General features: G+C 32.4%; 1 protein-coding gene across 1 annotated transcript in view; it reads right to left on the bottom strand.

The window, feature by feature from the left end:
• Positions 1 to 10,067: 10,067 nt before the first annotated feature.
• The window catches only part of SI (sucrase-isomaltase), an 84,353-nt gene continuing 73,958 nt past the window's right edge, over positions 10,068 to 20,462 (bottom strand). Inside the window, exons 42-48 of the mRNA XM_073232134.1 lie at positions 19,618 to 19,702; positions 19,479 to 19,535; positions 18,758 to 18,882; positions 16,303 to 16,391; positions 13,385 to 13,434; positions 12,950 to 13,117; positions 10,068 to 10,588 (exon numbers count right to left, since the gene is read on the bottom strand). Coding sequence (XP_073088235.1) covers positions 10,520 to 10,588; positions 12,950 to 13,117; positions 13,385 to 13,434; positions 16,303 to 16,391; positions 18,758 to 18,882; positions 19,479 to 19,535; positions 19,618 to 19,702 — 643 coding nt within the window. The 3' untranslated portion in view covers positions 10,068 to 10,519. The remainder of the gene's footprint in view (positions 10,589 to 12,949; positions 13,118 to 13,384; positions 13,435 to 16,302; positions 16,392 to 18,757; positions 18,883 to 19,478; positions 19,536 to 19,617; positions 19,703 to 20,462) is intronic.

Genomic DNA, 20,462 nt, shown 5'->3' with positions numbered 1-20,462 from the left:
AGTTAAATAAGATCGATTAATTGCTCCAAAAATATTTATTGAGGGCCTACTCACTGGTAAGCACTCTTCTAAGAGTTAAGGATAAGGCCATGAGCAAATGAGACAAAGTGCTGCTCTCAGCTCACATTCTAGGGGTGGAGAGGCAGGTAATACACCTGTAATACACAGGTAATGTGTAATTAAAATTACAGTGCCTCTTACGGTAATAGGTGCTGAAGACGGGATGCGGGTAGGGAGTACAGGGGTACGGGTACGGTCAGGGACAACCTCTCTGAGATGGTGGCAAAAACCCAAATGAGGTGAGGGAGTTAGATGCACTATTGCCTGGAGAACAAGAAGTGTCCAAAGGGAAAAGTACATTCACATGTCTCAAGTGGGAAGAAACATGGCATTTCTAGGCACACAAAGTGTAGCTGAATCAGGGAGAGCAAAGGAGAACTTGACACAAGGTTAAGTGCGGGGAACCAGCTCTACACCAGATCAGCAAGGCCCCTGGGCTTAACTTAAGTCTTTATTTCCACCTTAAGAATAAAGGGAAGATATTGATAAGTAAGCATGGTGGTAATATACTTGTATTTATGTTTTTGTTTAAAACTACTTTGTAAAGAGAATAGAAGGCCAAGAGCAAGAACTGAAAATATTGAGTAAAGTAGAGTAAATGGGAGCTATTATCCTGTTCTAGCTGAGCTATAACAATGGCTCATATACATGATGGTAGCAGGAAAGGTGAAGAGCAGGAGATAGAATAAAGAAGATTTAGGACCAAGAATCAACAGAATTTGGTGACACATTAGGAGACACCCCTGTCAAAGATGATCACCCAAATTTTGGCATGGCCTACAGGCTAAATGATGAGGTCATATTCTGAAATAAGAAGGAGTTGATGAAGAGCTAGTTTAGCAGTTAAACAGAGCTGGGGAGAAGGTAGGTAAGATCATGAGTTCAGTTTTGAAAAGCTCACCTTGGTGGTGTCTGTGAGATTTCTCCACAGGAACTGCTGAAAAGGAACTCCTAAAAGGGAAGGAGCTGAATGCCTGTGTGTGAAGCCCATGGTAGAGATCTGGCCTGGAGTTTAAGGTTGCTGAAGTTTGAAATAATAAAACAGCCAGAGAGCAGTGTCATCAGGTATCAGCTAGGCATCAGCTAAGGACAACAAAATGTATTGAGCTATTTGGAAGAGAAATTGAAAATCTAGGCATTAACTGACTAGGAAGCTGGAATGTTTGAAGGCTCTTAGAGGGGGTAAGAGGTGGAGAGGTAAAGATCTAGGACAGGGAAAGGGCACAGAAAGCCTTTGGGGATATGGAGTATCTTAAAGGTTAATTTGTACATTTCTGCTCTGAGATAATCATGTGGATTTTAGAGACAATTTTATTTCCATTCTCATGATTTGCCTTATTATTAACCCTTATGTATTGATAATAAATTTCACATTTTAACTAAATACATCAGATGAAATTTAAGTCTGAACATATGGTAAATGTTATTTAATCATATCATACTCCTAGATAATTATTTCCCCAAATAATTATATATTGTGACTTTTTTATAAATTACATAATATTCATATAATTCAAATAGGAATTTCATCTAGGTTAGCTTTAATTTTTTCCAGATTTGCTAATAGTAAATGAAATACCAGTTGATAATAAGTACAAATTCCACAATGATAATGGGACAGTAATATGTGCTTTTTTTTCTGTTTATCCTATTTTTTGAAGTCTCATTTTTGAAGTAAAATGGTGTTAGTAATTTTACTTAGGTAACATTAAAGAACCTGAATAACATGTCAAAGGAGGGAAAGCTTAACCAGACATGTGGCAGGAACATAAATTAGGAATAAAATGTGAAAACCCTGAGGAACTAAGGGAATAATTATTTCATTGAAAGACTAATAATTTCAAATTCTACATGATATATCAAGCTTAAATAGAACAAACCTATATCCAGCCACACAAAGAATTTCCAGAATTATTGAAATATGTAAGAATACAATGAGGAGCTATAAAAAGAGACTAGAAGCATAATAAAAGCATTTTATAAAATAACCTACTTCAAACAATTTCTCCAAATTTTAATTAGACTTGGAATAGAAAAGAGAACAATTTTATTAAAAGGAAATATAAAGAGAAAGATCTCTAAATTTTGAGAATACATGAAAGATATATTTTGGAGGATATAAAAATGAAGAAAAACATTAAGAATGAATAACTGCAAACCATAGATACTACACATGATCTCAAGAGAGACTGTGAGGATTTACTTATTGATTAGCTCCTCACTTCATTCAATCGGGAATCTCAGAGGTGTTATCTTGAAAAATAAAACTTATTATGGGCTAATAAAATAATATTCCATTGCCTCGAATGTTACTCGGTCTGTATTAATTTTGAAGCATGCATCTATAAAAAATTTAAGGACCAAAGACAAAAACACCACTATCTCCTCTGCAGTCTTTCATCTGCTCAAAAGATGAGTCTCAAAGTTGCCTACTTAGTTCAACAAAAAGATCTCCCAAGGAGAGAGTGCTCAGTGTGTAGTGTGCAGCTGCTCTCCCACCTTTGATATAAGTAAAAGTATTAACTTCAGACAGACTAAGTTAAGCATATTTTGTTTCCTGCAAAAAGCATGATGCCAGTTTGTGTCTCCCTCATTCTTGGTTGTCTCCTCACCTAACATGTCTTTCTCAAGTCTATACAAAAAAGCCACTTTCTCTTTTTAACTTATTAAAAATCGTATTTGTTAATAATCTATTATGTAGCCAAACACTGTTTCTATTTTTTTTTTCAAACAAAAATTTGTCATTTGGATGACCTAATAATCAGAGGAAAATACATGAGACATGACTTGATTTCATTTTGTGAACGGGGACAAATGAGGAGAAAACCAGAAATGTGAACAATACTTACACAACTCAGATTTAATTTCCACATCATTGCATCTTATATTTTTAACTTTTTGCTAGTTCTAATCTCAAATTAGTTTAACTTCAAATTATTGAGGGGAATGATTAATAGACAGAGTTTGAAGTAATTTGATAATGGTAGAATCTTGCTTAATATTCATAAGACAATTTGTCCTAATATAAATCCCACTGAAATTAATATGTGGAAAGTAATGAAGACTTTCAGTATCAACAATGAGGCAAATGACAGAAAAGGGAAGCTGGAGGGAAAGAATACAAAAGTCACAAATTTGGTAGCTTGTCTGCAAAGATGCTACTATCAATTTGCCACTCCTCAGAGAGAGTGTATTCCTTCACATCCTTGAATCTAGGTTGGTCTGTGACTACTACCACTGATTCTGTCACTTCCTGCCTCTTGGAGCTCTGAGCTCCCATGTAAGAAGTCCAAGCAACTCAACTACAATGAGAGGCAATGAGGATGAACAAGGAGACACCAAACGTAAATGAAGATACAATCCTTTATTCCCAGCCAACCGAGCCTGACTCTAGTTTCAACCTACATGTGAGGCACCACATGGCACACCCAAGGCAGGCTCAAAAAACCATGAACGATAATAAAATCATTGTTTTAAATTACAAAATTTTGAGGGGCTGTTTTACAGAACAACAGATGAATAAAACAACCATTTTTCTTTGGGACCAGAACCAAGAAATATAGAGAGAAGATGTAACTAGAAGTCATGAGTAAGCAGAGGCAAAAGTTAAAAAAGAAAAGACACTGGTCATGTCTGTAAAGGACAATCATTAAACAGGAAGGAGGAGTGACAGACGGGTAAAGCTGATCATTTTCTATTGAGCCTGCCTGTTTTCCTTTCTTTTCTCCTGTGTTTTCTTGTTTGCATCTCACTCCCCTTTATATACAAGAAACAAATTGCCTGAGTCTCTTGCAATCTGAAAGAATCTAAAGACCTAAGACAAAAAAATATATATATCTACGTTAATCAAAGTTGACAGCCAAAGCTGTTATAACAGGAGTCTATCAATCCCTTTTGGAAATGTCCAAAATCAAGTGTCTAGGAAATTTGGAAATATCTCTGTTCTCCTCATGCCCAATAATCAGTTCTCTGCAGTTCCCAGAGGCCCACATTCCAGTCATCCTGGCAATTACCAGAGTTCAAAAAGGGAAATGAGTAAAAACATATCAGCATTTCCCTAGATGGAAGAATTCACTAAATTTAGGGCCATGCTGGCATATGATATTTAGTGTTCTGAAATGAACCAGGTATAAAGAAATTTCCATTTACAAATATCAGCCCTAAAATACAATTGCAGAAACCTAAAAATGGGTCTTCTATATTCTTTTATATAAGTTAACATAAGAAATTCACTTCTCAGGCGTTGATATGCATTCTTCTGTTGCTTTCTGGATGGTCATGGTACACAGAGGAATATACAAAACATGTATTAAATAAAGTCTAGCAGTGGATATCAGTATGCTTGAAATCATTTCTAGCAACCAAAATGTAATGAAGTGCTGAACCACTTTATAACACTATTTTTAGTGCCGAAAAATAGAGTTTTCATGCAAATATGAAATTAAAATTATTTTTTAGTATTTGTAGCCTTATTGCTAAAATTTTATTTAAAAATTTTATTGGATAATTTAAACACCATTAATTAGTGAATTAACTAATTAATTTCAAGTCCGATTTTTCCTTTATTACCATCTGGACAAGTAGAAAACTTTACCATAACTGTACATGAGGAGTTTTTGTAATTTAATGTAATCACGTTTTTTACCTACAAACTAATAAAACAAAGCTAAATTTTAATAAGGCAAATATAGAGAAAAAAGCAAAAGAAAAATATTCTGAATAGATGACATGCATTCATGTAACTGATTAAATAGGCTCCATTCTAACTCCCATTGCTTATTCGATGAGAGAAATGAGGATCAGTAAGCTGAAGTGTGGCTATACAGTGTATTGGTAAGGACTGTAGTGTCTAGAGTCAGAAGAATTTTTATTTTCAATATTTACTAGATATATGATCTTGATCAGGTTATTTGACTCTCTGTTCCTTACTGTCCATCTTTATAAAATGGAGATGATGATGTTACAGACCTCACGCTGTGCCTATACTGAAAATTGGTTTCCTCCCTCAATTCCCAATGGGCAAAGAGTCAGGGATTCTTGAATTCTTTTTTTCCTCACCTCATAGTACAAAATGTAGTTTTCTTCACTCTGGGCTTTTGTGTACTGTAGTTGGGGAAATAGAGCACAAGATAGTCCACTTTTCACCCTTGTCTTTTTTACTGGAAATTTTCTAGATCTAGCAAAAAGCAAGACATCTATATTTGATCTTTTCTATCTATTCCCTTCTTTTCTGATGGCAGACACAGGAATAAGCCTTCATGGGTGATGTGTTTGTCTTCTCTACCATTAACCATTAAGAGCTTAATACAGTTTTGAACTTAATTCTTTTTTTCATTCACCACATTTTTAGTGCCTGCTACTGTGTCCTGAATTTGATACTGGACACTGGAAGAAATAAGGCATACCCTGTTCCTGGTCTTTGGCCTCAAAAGCCTGTAACTGAGTTGGAGGATTTGGAGGATAAAACTGCCAGTTTTAATTTCAGGTTAATGTAATACAGGAAATACATGGGAACATGGAGAAAGAGAAACTAGTTTTGTTTAAGGGGGTTAGAAAATCATGACCATTAAACTGACAGTGAAGCTTAATTATGATATGGCCATAAGAGTTTGTTGAAATAATAAGGCAGAAAGAAGCAGCATTTTAAGTAGCAAGGGGAGGAAAAAACAAAATGTGTGTGTGAGATGAAGTTAAAATTTAAACTCTTCATCAAAAATTAGATGTATCTTTCCAAATTATTCAATTTTATCATGTTATTCAGTAGAATTTTACAGTTTCTTTTTTTCACATTAAATTATAACCTTGTGCATGATGATAAGAGTTTTTATTTATTTTACTTGAGGGGAATCATTGAAGAAGTACAATCAAGAGAACAAAATGTTAAGTTATTATTCAATGATAATTATTATGCAGTAATTGGAAAGAATGATGGAGACGAGAGTGGAAGAAAAAATTATTTATGAAACTCTGAAAAATGTTTCCAGGTTAGAAACAATGGAAACCTGAGCAAGAACAGAGAAAAGATAATAGACTGGAGAGAAATTTAAACTATAAAATATAAGACTTTTTAACATATGGGTTATTTTATTTTGGATTACTGCAAAGTAAGTCTTTTGACATAATCATCAACAAATTAAACTTGTAGGCCCTTAAATCAAATTTGTCACATCAATTTTGTGATTTACTAGGGAAGACTGTGAATACCATACATTTCTTACTTTATAGAGATAACCTGTATTTTGAAATAACAGCCACTAGTCACTACTATGGACAATACCCAACATTGTGCAGGAGATACCACTCACTACATATTACACCACTAAATGTTAAAACTAGAACTCGAACTCAATTCTTTTGGCTCCCAATTTTATGCTCTTTGGTCAATCAAATGCATAAATCACATAAACTAGAGCTAACAAGGATGAAATGAAAATGGGGAGGGCACTTACCTTGCTAAGTCTCTCATTTATCTGAAGAAGGCTCTGAAGAAATGTTAGTTTGTAAGGTGGCAATATTTCTAATCCATTAGTCTGTACTATTCTGTATTTTGCCTACTATCTCACTGGCAAGAACATAAACTAAATAGATTTTAGGTATTTAAGATAAATAGAGCATCATAATTTGAACATATATGTTCAGTAAACTACTTTTTAATTGAAGAATACTCATTTCAAACATTTCCTTCAGTGTTGATAATGTGCATTGTCTCTTCAAGGAACGAGTGGCTGTCAACACAAGTTGAGATTCTGCTTCTGTCTCTGCTTGATATTTGATTCCAAGTTCCACATAATGTCTTATACATCTTTATGTATTGTTGGTTATACTTGCAGTTGTTAATACTTGTTAAGTGGCTCTTATGATGCTTATAGCATTTTGTCAGATACTGACATAACTTTTTTTGGCTGTTTTTTACAGTTGGGGGATCCTAATTCTGGCAGGGAGTTACTTTATCAGTTTGGTAGTGCTCTGTTTGGCACATGGGTAAGTTTGGGCTATAGAAGACAGATTTAAGAACGCTCCCATAATCATAATCTTCTGGTATTCACACCTTTGTGTGATTTTTCTCCCCCTAAATGTGGACAGGACCTGTCAAATACTCTAATCAAGAGAATATGGCAAAGTTGATGGGATGTGACTCCAGGAATCATGTTATGTTACATGAAATTCCAATTTACTAGCAGACTTGCTTCAGTTTGCCTGATTAAATGGCCATATTAAGGAAGCATACATGACAAGGAACTATGTGTGACCTCTTTGGAGGTAAGAGAAATATCTAGAAGCTAAGAGCAGCCTGTAGTTGACAACCATCAAGAAGGCAGGTATTTAGTCCCACTGATGTGATTAAATGAATTCTGCCAACTGCCTAAGCTTAGAAATAAATTTTTCACCATTCTGGACTCAAGATGAGAACATGAGAACATAACCCAGCAACGCTTTGATTTCAGCCTTGTGAGACCCTGAACAAAGGAGTTGGCTAAATGATGACCTACCTCCTGACTCTTGGAAACTGTGAAATAATGAATCTGAGTTGCTTTAAATTGCTAAATTTATGATAATTTGTTACATAGCAATAGAAAACTAATCTGGGAGAAGTTGTTTGATAGCCTGAAATTCCCCAACTTAAATAATTTTTTCCTTGTCCAGACAAGGGAAGGTTAATATGTTAGAGATACTATAAAGTAAAATAGCAGTGGCACAGGACACACGCATAGAAGGCCTCAAGTTGTATAGGAGACACAAGTGTAGTTATCTCATTTTTATGTGGATAACTAGAAGTAACTTATCATTTGCTCTTAAAATGTATACCCAGGAGCCTTCACAATCTTATATGTGACATATGACACTGAAAACTCGGTACAATTCCTGTTGTAATAATCACATTGTACCAGTTAGCTTTATATTTAAAAGTAACATATTTTAACTAACCTTGCCATGGGGACCAAAATTTGTTACAAGGTGACATAGGCCTCATAAAGGGCATTGTCATTAGGAACTCTGTCACAATATGTAATCTTCATTTCTTTGCTACTCTAGTCAAAGTTGATGATCTTTATATTGGCAATTTTCTTTCTCTAGGAGGTGGAAGGAATGGTATAGGACTAAATTTGCAATTGATTGAAAAAGCAAGGCACTTGTGTCAGTCCAGAGAAGTAGGTGTTTGGTATTTTGTGATTTGAAGAATGTTTTTATTGCTTTCTGTCTGAAAAATTATTTGAAGTGGTCTTGTTTTTGTATTACTCCATTGTAGTTACAGGATGATCCCATCTGATGTTGGTGAGAATGTTTATTTTCATCAGAAAAACATCATGGCCTAAATCTCAGAGCCAAGCCAACTCTAAGCTGACAACAAATAATGATTTTTTCTTTCTCAATAAAAGCAGTGAATATGCTTGTACATACCTCTCTGTGTACGGCCATTAAGGCATCTGAAGAGTGGAACTCTGGGTCAGAGTGAATACACAAATTCAGTTTTGCTGAGTACTACGTGATTGTCCTCCATCATTTATAATGCTGTCTTTAGTGATTGTAGATTCCCTGCCAACAGCTGTTTTTATAATTTATAATCTGCTTAATCACTTCAATTACTAAATATTTCTTAGAACCACACTTATTATTATTATTATTATTATTACTATTGGCTTTATTATCATTATTGTCCCTGATCTTTGTATTCTGAGTTATGAATTGCTTTAAAGATTACATTATAGCAATATTCTAATTTTTTTTTTTTTTTACCTATTGGCCTCCTTCACCCATTTATTTGTTCAACCCCTTTACCCCCTTATTTCTGGCAACCACCAATCTGTTCTTTGTATCTGTGAGCTTGGGTTTTTGTTTTGCTTTATTTTGTTTCTTTAGATTCAACATAACAAGAGAGATCATATGGTATTTGTCTTTCTCTGACTTATTTCACTTAGCATAGTGCTTTCAAGGTCCATCCATGTTGTTGCAAAGTGCAAGATTTTACTATGTTTTTATTCCTGAATAATATTCCAATACATAAATATATATACCATATTATCTTTATCCATTCATCCACTGATTGGCACTTATTCCACATCTTGACTGTTATAAACAGTGCTGCAATGAACATGGGATGCATGTGTCTTTCTGAGTTAGTGTTTTTGTTTTCTTCAGAGAAACATTCAGAAGTGGGATTACTAGATCATATGGTAGTTCTATTTTTAATTTTTTGAGGAATTGCATGCTGTTTTCCATAGTGTCTACACTAATTGACGTTCCCCAATCAGTACACTAGGATGCCCTTTTCCTCACATCCTTGTCAACACTTGTATTTCTTTTCTTTTTTATAGTAGTCATCATTATGGCTATTATTATGCCCACTGGTGATTGCATTCTGAGTTGTGAATTGTCTTAAATATTGCACTATATCAATATTCTAATTTATAATTGAAAATAATGATGTCAAGTTATAGATATTAGCTAAGTTCAAGGAAATCCAAGTGTTAAAAAATACCAGTAAATACTATTTTAAGAAATGATTTAGAAAGTCCTCTAACCTGAATGAATGAGCTAGGATGATTTATTCAACTAACCAGATAGAATAGACAGAATTATTTTTTTTTCCCATGTATAGAGCAGTGCTAGAAAAGGGAATTTGGATTTTTGCTATGGATGGAATGTGTCCTTTCTAAATTCATATGTTGAACCTTTAATCCCTAGTGTGATGGTATTTGGAGACAGTACCTTTGAGAGGTAATTTGGTCATGAGAATGGAGCCCTCAAGTGAGATTAGTACCTTATAAGAAAAGACCCCAGAGAGCTAATGCACTTTCTACTCTCAATTGTGTGAAGGTGCAATGAGAAGATGGCCACTCACTAAATTTGCTGGCACCTTGATCAGGCTTCTTAGCCTCCAGAAGTGTGAGAAATAAATGTTTATTGTTTAAGCCACTCACTGTATGGTAATTTGTAACAGCAGCCTAAAATAAGACAAATTCCTTTTGGAAAATAAAAAGAAACGTATATTTTATATATTTATATACATTTATTTTCTGTTTTCTAATTAAATGTGCATACTGAAAAATATTAAATCTGATGATAAATATTGGTACATGATTTAAAGTTACTAGGCAGTGAATAAAATATATACAATTACACAAAAATTTCACTTAATTTTAGAAAATTACCCATTTTAATTATATCTTTGGTTACATATATATATATATATATAGTAACTATTTTACAGTCTTAGCTTATACTTAGCAAGGGTAACTAGAACTATTTAAATCCTACTAAATATGTCTAAAAATTTGAAACCAGGCCACATTGATAAATAAAATGAGTATTAATATGATATACATTGTATTAAATTTTAGATATGTTAAAATCATATTTTATATAACACAAGAAACCAATGAAGATGAAAATTGTAAATCCGGTGAAGTTTAAATCCAGGGGTTAATTTCTCTTTCACAGCTGGAATTGACAATGATCTTCATAACCAAGAGATCTCTACTGGTTCACTTAGAATAACATTACTTGATGTAAGATTAATATTTAGTATCTGAAAAAAAAGTGAGATGGTAATTAATTGTTTAATCAGAACAGTGGGTTTTTTTAAACAGACTATTTCCATAAGTATATATTCTCTATGTAAATATGATATAACTTTTTTTTCTTCTACATTTTGATGAATTTTATTCCAGAGTTCAGAATCATTTCAGTAATAATCTCACCCAACCCGACCTGTAATACAGATAAATGAAAATAAATCTCCAAGAGGTGGAAGGGTTATCAAAAACTGAAAAACTAAGGCTATTAACCAATTATCTTGATTTCTATTATTTTATTCTTTCTACATGACTCCTAAATATGAAGTTATTTATAAGTGTACTAAATAAATCTGCTTCTTGCCCTCAAATATTATCCAGCCATCTATACATAAAATTAAGATTAGAAATTTGTTTTTCTTTTGTATGAATCTTAAAGTGTTTTAGGATGCTGAATTTATTGCTAATAATTTCAATTTTGTGTGTGTTACTTTCTTTCACTGGAGAGAGTTGCAATTAGCCCATATAGGGACTAATTGTGGAGGTGACCAATTAAGCAGCTGTAGTCAATCATTTGTGGTATTTTTATTATATGCTGATTTCATTAGACCTTAACAATTTTGTTTTTTCACTTACATGACTGTGCCTTAGCTCAGAAAGTTTGGATTCAATCATTAAATATGCAAGAGAAGACAAGCAACATTCCTTTACTGCTAACTGAATAACAGACACTCTCCTAGGGGCTTTATAAAATGTATTCTTCACTAAAGCTTAGTGTCTTAGTATTTATTTCCCACACACTATAATAGAAAAGTTTAAAATGTAAAAGTTAAATAATTTTCTTAATATCTGATAGCCAGGTTTGAAACTGACCTAGTTTAGTTTGAACCAAAACCTAACCTAGTTCTCATACATCAAAGGTGAAAAACTGCAAGTACATTATGTAGCTTTTAATACCTGTATGAAAGGCAAGTAAGCATAATTTTTGCTAGAAAAAATGTTTTAAATTTGTATTGATAGAACAATTAAATCATCCCTTGCATGCAATTCCCACACCCCTAGAGAAGGGTAACGGGAAAGGGAAAGAAATTGACTTCTGCCTCCTTTTCCCAGAAATCTATGAAAGTTTGGAAAAGAGTAGGTGCTCATAAATATTTGTTTTATATAAATGCACTTAGCAGAAATTGCTTCCTTGCTGGTAGTTAAACTGAGTATCTTCATTTGGAATCACTGAGGTAATAAAATACTGTAAAAATTTCTTCTTAATACTTAACATTCTTTGTGAAAGTGTTTGAAAGTAGTGGAATGGGCTTTTCTTTATAACGGTATGACTTGAAACAATACTTGATATGTTAAAATATCTTTTTTGACATTGTTCAGCTGGACTGTATTTAGTTTATTTTTATAATAAAAGTCGTGAGCTTTATTTTTCATTGTTTTAGTAAATAAACTATATACTATTATTTGAACATTGGGAAGTTAAAACACTGATTTCTAATTTATACTGAAAACCACTGACTATTTATATCTGAGGAATTAATTATCCTTTTCAGGGACTCAGTTTCTTGGTCTGCATGTAAGACTACTGGACTAAATCAGTCATTTCTTACTTTGGAATTTTATAAACTGGTAACATTCTTCCAAAAAAAGAAAATTGGAGTTGAGGCTCTTGGTTATCAACTTCTATTTTACCAAGAAAATACATTAAATATACAAAACTCTAATTTCCCAAACTTACTATAATTTAAAGAAATAAAAACATTTTAATGTCAATGTAGTAATTAAGACATCGTTTTATATTAAGGGTGAAATTTCACTTGCCTACAAAACAGCAAGAACAAGAGCGTAAGTGTTAAGCTCCAACTGGATGCAATTGCGTTTCAGGTGCTGTGCACTCTCACAACCCATGAAACCTGTGAGGACCTAAGACTGTATCCAAGACACCATGTTTTAAAGTTAAAGTTAGTGAAACAACTGGCTGTTCGGAAACTTAAGCCCATATGAAGGGACTGGCTGATCAACAGCTAATTGTTTTTATCCAACTTTAAACACAAATTGGTATGTGCACACACATATGGTTTCAGCAGTGCAGATGCAGCCTTAAACTCGAGGTACTTTCCCATTAGGATTAACATGGTTTTAGATATTCAATGTAAATTTAGTTTTCCTTTGATTATATCACAATTATAAAATAGATGCAGGTTACTAAGGATGATAGTATAGCAATAGATACGGCTGTCAAATGAAAATGAATAAACAAGAAAACTCATAACTGACCCATAATTTTGTTTCTTTAAGGCTGAGAAATAGAAGACATTCATATATATGTTTTGAATAACTCCACTGAAAAAAATACTTTTTCTTAAGTCATTTACCTCTTTGTCTGGTTCTTGAGTAAATTTAAGTGGCTCTTTATTTCCATTATAAATCAGATTAACCTCTTTAACAGAAGTTTTTCCTTTTCCCCATATATCAATGAATCCAAGTCTCATTTCATTTCTGTTTATGTACCCACTTTTCAAAATAGTGCTTGTCAAGGTGTTCTGTAAAGAAAAAGAAAAAGAAATAATTTAAACCCTTCATTTTCAAAAAATAAATAAATATATATATAAATATATATATAAATATGTATTTAAAAATACATATCTGTTATTCAAAATTTATTTCATGGTAGAGCAAATTTTTTATTCATATATATGAAATGAAGGACCCTATATAATAAACATAATAAACATAAAATATATAAAGTATGATACTAAACTTCAAATGTTTACACAATTGCATATAAATAATCTGGTATGAATACACACCTTGTTTAAATTAAATTGTACTGAGAAATATTGCTCTCTTTCATAGGTATCTGTAGAGAGAAAAAAAGTGAAATATTTATATTTCTAAAGAAGAATAGTAAATATTTGTATATTTTGTTTCTTTCCTAGTATAAAGGGTACCAAATACCATAGGTACATATTTAATTTTTCTTTATTTATCTTGTCCCAACACAGTTTAAGAAGCACTGAAATATGAAGTAGATTGGTGTGTGTGTTTGAAAGAGGGCAATGCTAAAGCAGTGACAGGTCTAAAATCACCTTAATATCAGTAAAAGAATGGTGAAACAAGTACAAGAATAAATAGGATTGAGTGATGATAATGTGGACACTTACGGGCCTCCCCAATGATGGACATTACAATGTAACATTTACAATGGAAAATGAACACGATGGCAATTTATTCTAAAGTGAGTCCCAGAGAACTAAAGTAAATGGCCAAAAATGTATCAACTAATTATTACCAATGCATGGAATAAAATCCATGACATTGATTTCTAAGATTGGGTTTATATGTAAAACCGAACAAGCATGGGTAAGACTGAGGGGGCAAAGTAGAGCCAGATGCATGATTGAAGCAAGTGTTAGGATAACATTTAAAAAGCAACAAATTTTAATTCCCTTTTCCACTTATACATTATTTCTATTAATCAGTCCTCTGAAAAATGGCTTAATTTGTGATTAATTTTGCCTATCTTAAATTAAATGATAGTCTGCGTAAAATTTTTTTCACCATAAATATAATGTATGCATGACTTAGTTAACATACATTTTGAGGCAAAATATTTTAATCTTAAGTTTTAAATATGTAAATGTAGCTTAAGCACATTTGAGAGAAATGTTTTAAGTATAGAACTGTGAGATAAAAAAATACAAAATGACAACTATTAGGAAGATATGAACAGTTTTTCTGTTGTTTTTAATGAATAAGAGAAAGATGACAGATGGTCTTAATCAAGGTATACATATATCTATTTCATTAAGTAGCATTTTACTAAGTTACAACTTCATTAGTTGGGACAGTTAAAATTTACTTAATGTACACAAGTTTCAAGATAAGTTTATTTTGATTTATCTTTTATTTTCTTTGAAAGAATATGTCAGCAAATAACAGTATTCCATAAAATTTGAATGTCCTTAAAAATGATGAAATCATTTAGATGGTGCCTATCAATTAGAGATTGCTGTGAGAGAAAATGTCCTTGGAGATACCGATCTAATAAATCAAATTAATCTCATCTAATAAATAAAAGACTCCAAGCACTTGTATATTATTACTGCTGTTTACTCAAGAAATTTTGGAGGATTATTTGAAATCTTTATACTTAATTATAAGAAATATATTGAGATTGTGAAATATAACCAAAGGAGCAAATATAATTGGCCAGAACAATTTTGAATGCTTTCATGAAGATATCATAAATATCTGAATTATGCTTAGTTACTTTCCACTGATTAAAAATAAAAATCTCTCACGGAACTTCAATAGTATAAATGTCACACCAAGTTCTTTCATCTGTATCTTAGTTTGATAGGAAGAGCTGGAGAAAAAAGTTCTAAGAGAAGCTTTGTCTGTCTTGCTGTTATAATGAATTAACTCAATTTGTCTAGTGGTAAGTTTAAAGATCCCAAGACAATGATGCAAATTATATATAACTCAACTTTACACCTCTGGAAATTGTAGGCAAATTCAAAGTGCATCCTTCTAGGCCTAGGTGAGAAAGAAAGGATGCAAACTTTGTAGAAATTTGTTAATGTGTTAATGAAGGTCAAGAACTTAAAAGCATAGGATTTTAACTAATAGTTGATTTTTTTCACCTAAATCACAAAATACTACCAAGAGATTTTTTTCAAGAGTCTTTTTTCCAAGTGTCTTGTTTACTTTCATATGATTCTTATATCAACTTTCCAACATACTTCATTTAGTAATAGATTCCTATTTCCTATGATTGCAGAATAATGAACTACGATTTACCTGAAAAAATGAATGATACATGTCAGTGATACTAATGAAAAAATCTCTTCTGCAGATAATTTTCTTAAATTGTAGTAAACTGCCACATGAGCACTTCAGCTTCACACAGATGTCATTGTTTATTACTAAGGTTTGTATCAAGAAAATGTTCATATCTCCCTTCTAGGAGAGCTGGCACTGTCAAGAACAGTTGGTAAACTTAATCTTCTACCAGTGTCTAGTTAATAGTATAAAAACCACCTGGGGGCATTTTACTCCAGATTTTTTTGGCTTCTCCCAAAATTAATACAATTTGAGTGGCCCCTGGAATCTGCATCCTTAACAAACTACCCTTGGTGATGCTGACAATAATGGTCAGCAGAGCACAAGTGGCTAGAAGCTTTGTAGTTCAGTCTGGTCTTGAGAAACATGGCGTAAACACAGATCTAAGTTTAAATTTTTAACTTTTCATGTAAAAACATACTGAATTAAAAAGAAAACCACAAAAGCAAGAGCCACAAAGTGTAGAGACCAAACCTAAGTTTGTTTATAGACTACTTAATGTTTTAGAGGTTTTCTTAGCATCAATATGTGCACATGGAATGTGGTTTTTCAGTAGACCTCACACATACTGAGAGTCTATTATGTGAACGGTGTAAGACTAGAGTATACAAAATTGATTGATATACATTCTCTGCTCATACAAATCTCTTAGTTATCCAGACATTTTCTATAGGGATTAACTATATTTAGGATAAAAGGAAAGTCTTTAAATGTTTAGAACACTATTTTTAAAAGGTGATTCAACTAATTAATAAGCTATTTTAGCATTGAATAATATTATTAGTTTTTTATTCAGCATCCAAGTTACAAAAGGTAACATAAAAGTAATATGAGATAATAGGTGTGTTTTCAGTTACATTTTTGTACTAAATGGAACACTCACCTATACTCTCTCCATCATCCCAAAACAGAGATCCTTGTGCCATTTGATAATCATCTGCAGCAACAATGAGCTTCATGTAATTTTTTCGACTATAAGAAAGAAGTACAATTTTATCCATATTTATAAAGTAGCATGTGTTTACTTGTGTTACGACATCATACAAGTACCCTCAAAAAACACAAATAAGACTATTAACTAAAGAGAGCACAAACTGTCCTAGACAAAGAAAATTAAAGGACTTTCCTTTTTTAATGAGTTAATGGGAATGATTTAAATATAAAAATAAAATTCTTCATATTTAATAGAAATTATAATGCATATCTTTTGATCTCAAGGGTTCACCTACTGTAGCAAATTGAAAGTGACCTCATTTATAATAATTTAAACCATATTAAGTTTATTGATATATTTATTTATCCTTCTCTATGGTAATCCTGTCCTTAGATATTAAACATGAAACCATAGTAATAGCATTTTAAAAGAATCTGTTATGAGTAAGTATTCCTCACATTTCCATATAAAAATCACTGAATTGTCATTACAATTGTTAATAAGAATATGGAGAGTAGCCGGCAAGTTATAAATCCTATCCTTGGAATGGACACTACCTCCCAAGCTTGTGCCTACAGAGGCCTATCTGTGAACTAAATATCTGCTTCCATGTTCACTGTACAAACAATTTGGTTTTTCTTGTCTATGTACCTAAACTTGATATCCCATATTTATGTAGACGACGAAGAGAATGGATACAGCATGAGAAAAGAAAAGAAATAGGATATGAATCCTCTAGAATCTGAATGCCTAAGCCAGGAATTGAGTAGAAATGACGACAGAGTGGGCCCATGAGCCCTGGTAGATTGGACACACCGCTGAGCAAGAGGAAGAGAATACCAGATAAAGGGTCCTGTGGCAAAGAAGGGAGAGTCTTGGGCAAACGATCAGTTGTGGATGGTAATGGAGAGTAGATCTGCGTTATCTTTCATCTTTATAAGGGACAAAATTGCTAAAACCAATAAACTAGAGTATACTGCCTATGTTTTCTTTTGGGAGTTTTATGGTTTCAGGTCTTACATTTAGTTCTTTAATACATATTGAGTTTATTTTAATTCATCTCCAGCTTTGTCTTTCTCAAGACTACTTTCACTATTTAGAGTAATCCCATACAAATTTTAGGATTATTTGTTCTAGATATGTGAAAAATGCCATTGGTATTTTAATAGGAATTGCACTGAATCTGTTTATTGTTTTGGATGCTATGGATATTTTAATAATACCACCATGAGTGTACTCTACTATTCCACTTACTTGTGTCTTCAATTCCTTTCTAAATGTCTCAAAGTTTTCATAGTACAGGTCTTTCACTTCTTTAGCAAAATTTATTCCTAGGTATTTTATTCTTTTTTGATGCAATTTTAAGTGAGGATTTTTTAAAATTTCTCTTTCTGCTAGTTCATTATTAGTACATAGAAATGCAACAGGTTTCTGTATATTTTTATATCCTCAACTTTACTGAATTCATTTACTATTTCTAGTAGTTATTTTGTTGAGTCTTCGGAGTTTTTCATGTATCTTATCTGCAAATAGTAACAATTTTTCATCTTCCTTACCAATTTGGGTGACTTTTATTTATTTTCCTTGTCTGATTGCTATGACTAGGATTTCCAGTGATGAACTTACTATATGGAATAAAAGAGGTGAGAATGGACATCCTTGTTTTGTGCCTGATATTGAAGGAAAAGCTTTCAACTTTGCACCTCTGAGTATTATGTTAGCTATGAGTTTTTATATATGGCCTTTATTATGTTGAGGTATGTTTCCTCTATACCCATTTTGTTTAGAGTTTTTATCATAAATGGATGTTGAATTTGTCAAATGCTTTTTCTGCATCTACTGAGATGATCATATGGTTTTTATCTTTCCTTTTGTTAATGTCATGTATCACAATGATTTGTGGATATCGAAACATCCTTGCACCCCTGTAATAAATCCCACTTGCTGTGGAAAATGATTCTTTTAATGTATTTTTGTATTTACTTTTTTATAATTAATTTTAAAAATTTACTGTCCAGTATAATAAAGGTAATGTCTTCCTTTAAAGCAAAAAATGGACAGGTTTGCTTATAGTCCACTATAAAAGATTGAGTTTTCTTATAAGGTTTGGAGTTTGTTAGCTATGCAGCATCTTACATGTAAACCTTTTACATGTGCAACATCCGCCTGAGCTACTCCATGTCACCCCATGGGACTTAGGGTACAGGGAAATAAGAAGGAAACATAAAGCTTTTGCTATTGCATGACTAAGAAATACCTTTGTTTGTGACAAAGCATCCATGAAACTGGCAGGCTAACTTGAGTGCTTTAAGTAGAGTAAAATCTCAGACCCTTCCCAGGTCTTGACAATTACAACATGATACATCCCCAAATTTAATCTGATCTCTATATAAACTTCACTTACCTGTAAAATGTGTTTTGAGCAGGCTCTTGACATGGTAGGATGTGACCACCACGGACATGTAGGTTTATTTTATCTAATGGGGCTTCAAATACTTTAAATGTTTCTCTAACACCAATATCTTGGCCCTGGAAATAAGAAGAATGGAAGGAAGCACAAAAGCAGCAAGAAGTGGAATCATCAGCAATATTGGTACTTGAGATGGCACAGTTATAAAATCAAATAATACACTTTCAATTTAAGAAATAATAAAAATTCAAATTTATGAAATCATGTTGTTTAAAGCCTTAGTCTTTTGTTCATTGATTATTTTGAAAGTAGTTTACCACTACTTGTTTTTGTGGTATTCTTATGCAGAAAATATATTGGTTTTTGAAAGGTCGCAAAAGCTATTTATGACTTGCCATATACATTATTCTTGGGAGGGCTACATTACCTTTAATGATCATTTTGGATATATGGACATATAAATAAAAGACAGTGACCTTTTTGTGAATAATGTGCACTTTCCATGTTCATTTGGTAAAATAAATCAATGACTACCTAACTAAGAGTAAATTAATTCTTTTCACTGAGTATTAATTGGATTCAGCTATAATTAGCAAGAAATATCTTATTCTTTTTAGGTGGAAAGTAAAGAAAATACATCATTAATAAAAAATCTATGACCAAACTATTATCCATTTCTGCTTAGTCAATTCCGTGGAATTCCTTAACTTCTTACCGTATGATAATCAAACCACCGAGCAGCAGGGACATAGCCTTTTACAGTGTAAGTATCCTGGAATTTAAAAATAGGGTTGTTAAAAATATATAAACCAAGGACAAAAATTTTGTTAACAAAAATATGTGATAAGACTTACAGATTCCAAAACAGGGGTAATCATAAATGCTGGACCCAGTAAGAACTGCTTGTATATATCCCAAGTTGGCTTTTCCTTAAAGAATCTTAAAAAAATATTTACAAATAGTTAAATGAAAGAATTCTATTTCATGAATACCATAAAATAATTATCCAAGTCACATTTTGCAGTGTGGAATTTTGTGGATTAAAATGAAAACCAAACTTTAAAAAAATTTAAAAAAAAAATTTGTCAATTGAAATTCAATGCGCTGTAGTACAATAGTTTATGATTAAATCTAGACTATGAGTGAAGTCCTGACCAAAAGCATAGAATTGTGATAGATACATAAGACCAACTGAATGAGAAATCTTCTTTGAAGAGAACTCAGAGAGGTATAAATATTAACTGTCAAGTAAAAGATCAGCAAACTTGGAAGCAAAATTTATAAACACTCAAAAAGAATTGTGAGACTTCAGGAATTGTGCTTCAGGAATCTTGATTCTGTAACTTTAAAAAGAGTTTGCTTAGCTTATCTTACTTAAATTTGAACTCAATGAATAGTGTATTTAAATGTCCTTAAAGGTTCTTCCTTATGTTAATAGATGTGAATTTCAGATATAAATGCCTGGAAAACCCAAAATCTGTTTTTTGTAGTTTGAGAATAGCCACTATTTTTCTAATTGCAATGGGAGTGCAAAATTTTGTTTGTTCTTTTGCGTGTGTTTTGTTTTGTTTTACTACAAACTGAAATTAATACCAAGTTGGACTGTTGGATTTACTCCTCTACGAACTTCCCATGGGAACAAAGGCATGGGTGTTCTCAAAAGGAGGAGAGTCTGCATAACCAATACTGTTTTTTGTTG

This window comes from Manis javanica, chromosome 3 (assembly GCF_040802235.1).
Source record: "Manis javanica isolate MJ-LG chromosome 3, MJ_LKY, whole genome shotgun sequence".
NCBI classification, from domain to species: domain Eukaryota; kingdom Metazoa; phylum Chordata; class Mammalia; order Pholidota; family Manidae; genus Manis; species Manis javanica.
This window is presented reverse-complemented; position numbering and strand designations above follow the sequence as displayed.